This window comes from Protopterus annectens, chromosome 7.part0, assembly GCF_019279795.1.
Source record: "Protopterus annectens isolate FY-2018-M chromosome 7.part0, PAN1.0, whole genome shotgun sequence".
Classification (NCBI taxonomy): Eukaryota; Metazoa; Chordata; order Ceratodontiformes; family Protopteridae; genus Protopterus; species Protopterus annectens.
Genome location: NC_056739.1, coordinates 1,118,973,239 through 1,118,979,238, shown reverse-complemented (window position 1 = coordinate 1,118,979,238; position 6,000 = coordinate 1,118,973,239). Strand labels below are relative to the sequence as shown.

At 39.1% G+C, this 6,000-nt stretch overlaps 1 protein-coding gene across 1 annotated transcript in view; it reads right to left on the bottom strand.

Annotated features, from left to right (window-relative positions):
- Positions 1-6,000, bottom strand: part of SPG11 (SPG11 vesicle trafficking associated, spatacsin) — a 2,547,571-nt gene that overhangs the window by 2,075,032 nt on the left and 466,539 nt on the right. Inside the window, exon 8 of the mRNA XM_044077700.1 lies at positions 444-576. Coding sequence (XP_043933635.1) covers positions 444-576 — 133 coding nt within the window. The remainder of the gene's footprint in view (positions 1-443; positions 577-6,000) is intronic.

Here is a 6,000-nt window from a genome sequence, read left to right as displayed (position 1 = left end):
AAAAAAAAAAAACTTTTTTTTTGCAAAAATTAAAAAACTTTTTTTTTCCCTGCTTTTTTCTTCTTTTCTCTACCGTTTTTTTTTTTAAAACACATGTATGTTATACTTAGATGAACCGGCACAAGAACACATACATACACACACACACACACACACACACACACACACACACACACACACACACACACACATACACACACACACACATACACACACACACAGAAGTTTAAGTCAGTAGAACACATTGTTGTGGCTCTTCATTATTACTCTGTGTAAATACTCTGTGTAAATAATGTAATGTAATTTTCACACATTTTCAACATTTTTTTTGTAAAGTTAGAAAGAAGGTTCTTTTGGTACAGGATGAAAAAAAAAACATGCAAGTTTAATTAATAAATGAAGTTGTTACTCCTACATATACTTTATTATGCAGTACCACTTACTCTGAAGTTGTAGACTGCTTATGCTACTCTCTGGTGTCTGCTCGGAAATGTGCCCTGTTGATAAATTGAAGAGATTCTCTTTGCTCTTTAAAAAGAAATCCACTGTGTCCAGCTGGCGATTCTTAAGTCCAGCCTAAAACAATGACATACGGTAAACTTAATACATGAATTCATAACTCAGTCTCTAAAATACTGCAAACTGGCAGTTCCTTTTATTGTGCAACAAATGATACAAGATAAAGATTAATTCCACTGAGTAATACTTGAGACCACTGCAACACTGACACAGTAGTAAACTGAGGTATTAAAATGAGGCTTACATCACAAAACTGTCAAAGATGCTCATTCAATAAATATCTTCATATAATCAGAAAGAATGAAGAGATGAAACAATATTATCCACAAGACTGCACTGTCTTATGTAAACACAACGTTTTCAACCCTGGAGCTGAACATCATGTCCAGTTAGTACAACATCATGTCCAGTTAGTACAGGTTAACTTGTTCACACTCTGACTTCATTCTAAAGTATAAATTATAAAACAAACATTGTTAAGAAAAATATTCAACTGCCAATTATTTTCCCTTTCCCACCGATATTCAAGCATTTGATCACCAAATTAGTTTCTTTACCAGAAAGTTGCTCTGATTGTTACGATTTTTCAAACAAGAACCAAAAGAAATATGCTTTCTATATTATTTATTATTTTTCAAAGGTTCACAACCCACATTACTTCCAATGTCAAGCTTTCTGGCATTCTCTTATATGGTGCCTTTTACTGTTAGCATATCACCACGGGCCATGAAAGTCCAGTATCATCTATGATGAGGTCACTGCAGCCCATCCTTAAAGTAGTGTGTGGCATTTGTGCAATGGATTCCATGGCAATGTCAACATGGCACCATGTACCTGCACAAACTGAAGCTTACATTCATAGGATCCTGCATCACTAACCACCCCAAGCCCCAAAGGTGTTGGTGGAGCAGCTGAAACCATCCTCTTCCCTTCCCAGAGCAATCTCTGAGGGAAAAGACAGCAGAACTTAGGTTTCTTCATCTTTTCTTCCCACCCCCACCCCAAACAGTTCTACCAGTGTTCTGGGTCCATTTCCAAACCAAACTTGCCAACAGCATCACTTAATGTCCTGCCTCTTCACCAGAAACCTACCCAAGCCAAGAAAAATATTCAGAGACCAAACTATAAAGTACAACAGTGATAAATGCACCGCCATCAAATACAGCAATAAAATATAACAAACTGAGTACTACATCAATAAAATGAAGGGAAGGTCAGAATTAAAAATCAAGATTATTCAGGTCAATTTTGCAAGTTTCTGAACAGCAAGAATAACTCTGCAGATATTATAAAATGCCCCATTTGACAAACTAACGCAAGAAAGCCCCACAAAATAAGGTCAGGTCATATGACTGGGAAACCTCTATCTAGAACAATTTGGCCTGAAGGCACATACATCTTTGAATATAAGCACTGACAGCTTTAAAGGTGTTACTGTTCATGCTAAACTTCAGTATTTATTCAGTAATAATGCTCAAGAATTTATACACCTTATATTACTTTAATTAGCAATAAACAAAAGCTCTCACCTGAAAGCACACTGTAGGTAGCCTGCTGTGTTACAGCAAAAACTCCAAACTCTGTTTGCACATCTTGGTATGAACTCAGTCTACTTAAGTACATCTACAATTTAAGCAACTGTAAAAAACAGAAAAATAAAGTGTTTTTTGCAGGAGCCCCACTACTTGCTGCTGGATAGGTTATCAAATCTGAGAATGTCATACCCATAAGATAGCTGATGTTTTGTCATGGATGTGCTATCTACATATCTATACAACTGAGGGTCTTATCCCTATAAAAGGGGTGCAGGGGGACTTGCTTCCTACACCTTAGAAATGCCACTGTTTTAGCAAGCAAGATCCCATGGTTTTAGATTAACTGGGGTCAAATAACCCCCTAATACAGTTTCACTCTGAGGTCTTGCCAACTTGGAGAAAGAGCAATCATGATTTACTATTGTATTTGCAATTACTACAACTGCGAACATGGGAATAAAGAGACTAGAAGATCATAGGATAGGAATGTTGAGGACCACAGAAGCAAAAAAGTAAAATATTGAACCTCCCAACCAACAAGGACACAGAAACAAGTGCTAATATGGGTCCAAAAGGGAGGCAAGTCTGGCTGTTTGCACCAATGGTCCTTAACATTTTTATCTTACAAGATTCTGGTCTTGATAATCCCATACTTGCAATTATAACAATCGCAAATACAGTAGTAAACCACAGTCACTACTATAAATGGTTAATACCAATTGATCTTTCTCCAGTAACCTCCTACCTTTCGATAAAACCAATATTACTTTCTGCCATCAGATATTGCTTCAATAAGCAGAATGCAAAGAAGTGGTGTACAAAAAACCCCACTTTGACTTAATTCAGTTTAAGCAATTACTAAGCTAATAAATACAGTGTGAGCAACTCAAGGTAAATGCATTATTGGATATACATTAGGGAATCCCAGTGAAAAATATTGAAGCATAGGGAAATCAAAGTCTGCAGTTGCAGTGTAAAAACAGAAACAAAACTTGATGTTCCAAAGATATTTCAGTTATTAATAAAGTCTGCATTTTTATGTAAAACTGGTGTTGGTGGGATGGGTGGAGAGTGGAGGAAGCACAATGGTGCAGTGTCTGGCAATGCTGCTTCACTGAGCTTAGTTTTCTGGTTCAGCACTTGACTGGAATGTTTTCTGGGTGGACGCTGTATATTCTCCCTTTCTCAGCAAAGGTTTTCTTCAGGGCCTCTGGTATTGTCCATTATTTTGTACAAAGGTGTGTGTCTGTGTGTGTGTCTGTGTCTGTGTGTGTGTGTGTGTGTGTCTCCCCTGCCAAGGATAGGACTGGAATCCCATCAAGAACTGGTTCTTATGTTTCTTCACTGCTCCAGTTCCTTTGTGAGTATTAATAGAATAAAGTGAGTAACTGAGAATGAAAGACTCACTTGCAATGCAATGCACTCTATCAGAAGAAACATTGTTAAAAAGTAAATGGTATTTCTGTTAACAGAGTTTATTCATGGAGCCGCCATGTATCATTTACAGTAAATTTGCTATTCAGCAGATGAGGATGGTGCTCAACAACCTAGGAAGTCAAGTGGCTCCCTACTGAAATGTTAGGCACTTGAAATGCCATGTGCTGAAAAGCTGAAAAAAAGATCAAACCTCTGGGGGAAGAGCGAATCTCGAAAATCACTCTTCCTCTTTAAATGTCTTTTTTGCCGTGTGTGGGAGGGTGAGCCTCCCCAACTTACACATACCAACTCCAAGATTACTATACCTTGGATAAGAGGGAATTTTCCAGGAAATGGCCATCTTGGACTTAGTATATGTAAACCTGTTTTTTGCCCATTCAGTCTGTGCTTCAGGACTCTCTCTAGTAGGTCCCGACATTTCAAATGGTTACCAAAAAAAAATACACAGACCCAAAAAATTAATGGAAACTAAAAAAAGGACACTGTTCTGTAGAAGGCATATAATATTCTACCTCATGTCCACCAAATGCTCTACTCTGGCTGTTGACCCTCAAAACCTGAAATAACTGCCCCAGATAAAAACTACATAATGTCAGCCATGAGAATGAGGAAGGAGCTGTGCAACTTCTGGATCATCATTTGTAGCCTGGTTATTTTTGTATTCCAAACCCAACCATTTGGGGAAAGTGATGCTGGCATGCATTGATGCCTAAGTGGTGCAAGCACATCATACATTATGTCCCTCTGATAAACACTCTGAAGAGAATCATTTGTGGCAACTCAGACTTTCCTCCATCTTGTTTCTTAAATGGTTTGCTGCTGCTCTTCTTTGAAAAAATCAAATAAGCAAATGATCACTATGTACCCCCCTCCCCCCACAGCTAGTTTCATCAGTACTCAGCTTGCTGTTCAAACTCAGGCTACTGGCATTATTGTTCAGAACAAACAACTACTCTAGATGCAGTCAGGGTAATAAACACTTGAAATCTGAATCAAATACACATTTACATCTGCTTCTGGAGTTTAGTGATAAAATTCTGAAATTTGCTTTTGTGTATATTACAGTTTATCTTTACCATAAATCTGTCATCGCAAAAATATTTCCGTACATACAAATAATTAACAATGCTATCAGAACAGCTTGACCATTTTTAAAACAGTTTTTGTTTTAAATATCTCTGCTTGCACTATGAGCAACACTGAAGCCTGCACTTAAATGACTGCTGAAGTTAATTAAAATGTATATTATTCAGATAATTCAGAAATGTAAAAAGTCACATTTCAAATAGAATTTTACAAAACAACAGTTTCCACAGAAATCATGCCAGCAATCTAAAATGGAAAATGATACAGGCGAGAGAAAAAAAGTATTTGTCAATACCAAATGTTGGCTTGCACTACAGTTTTGAGCTTTGAAAGCGAGCTTTGAAAGAATACTTGCCAAGGACTCCAAAGATAACCACAAGGCATTCTTTAGCTATGCCAAGAATCTAAATGGCAATGCTCAGATCTGCTCGGAGTTGGTGCAGAATGGCACAAAATACACTGAACCATCCGATATTGCCAACATCCTGGCAGACAGGTTCAATGCAAACTTCACCCCCTTCTCACCCTCAAAAGGGCCCATAACCATACCAGAAGAATGTAGAGCCAGTGAAATCACAGACACTCAGGTTAAAATAGCCCTCTCCGAAGCCAAAAACACAGCATCAATGGGACCGGACGATGTCCCAAGGCTGCATCCTACATGAGCTCAAAGACAAACTAACCCCTCACCTAAACACACTGTTCAAACTCAACCTCTCCACAGGTTACGTACCCATAGAGGGGTGCACAGCAACGGTTATTCCGCTCCACAAAGGTGGAGCCACAACAGACCCTGGGAACTATCACCCTATAAGCCTGACTAACTTGGTCTGCAAGGCTATGGAGTGCATCATCATGGAACTCACTAACAGAGACATTGGGAACCCCCAAACACTGGACCCTACCAAGTTCGGCTTTGTTAAGGGCATATCATATCTCCTTAAACCTGGTAGACTTCTTTGAGACAGTTACCAAGGCTATAGACGAGGGGAAAAGGTGGTACACACAGCCTACTTAGACCTCCCAAAGGCCTTTGACACCATTCCCCATTCTGGTATTATAGACAAGCTCACCAGCCTGAACATAAACCCTCAAGTCACAAGATGGGTTACCAATTGGCTCACGGACAGAACCCACAGGGTGAGAGTTGCAGCAGCTAGGTCTGACTCTATACCGGTTACAAGTGGCATCCCCCAGAGCTCAGTCCTAGGACCCCTCCTGTTCAGCATATACTTCTCAGAGGTACAGACAAGCACAGGAGGACTATGGCTGACCAAGTTCGCAGATGACTGCAAACTAGGGGCTATAATTGACTCACCAGCTGACACAGACATCCTCCAAAAGGGTCTCACTGAGACAGATACCTGGTGTCAAAATCATGGCCTCAAGCTAAATGCTAAAAAGTGCATAGTTATTCCCTTTG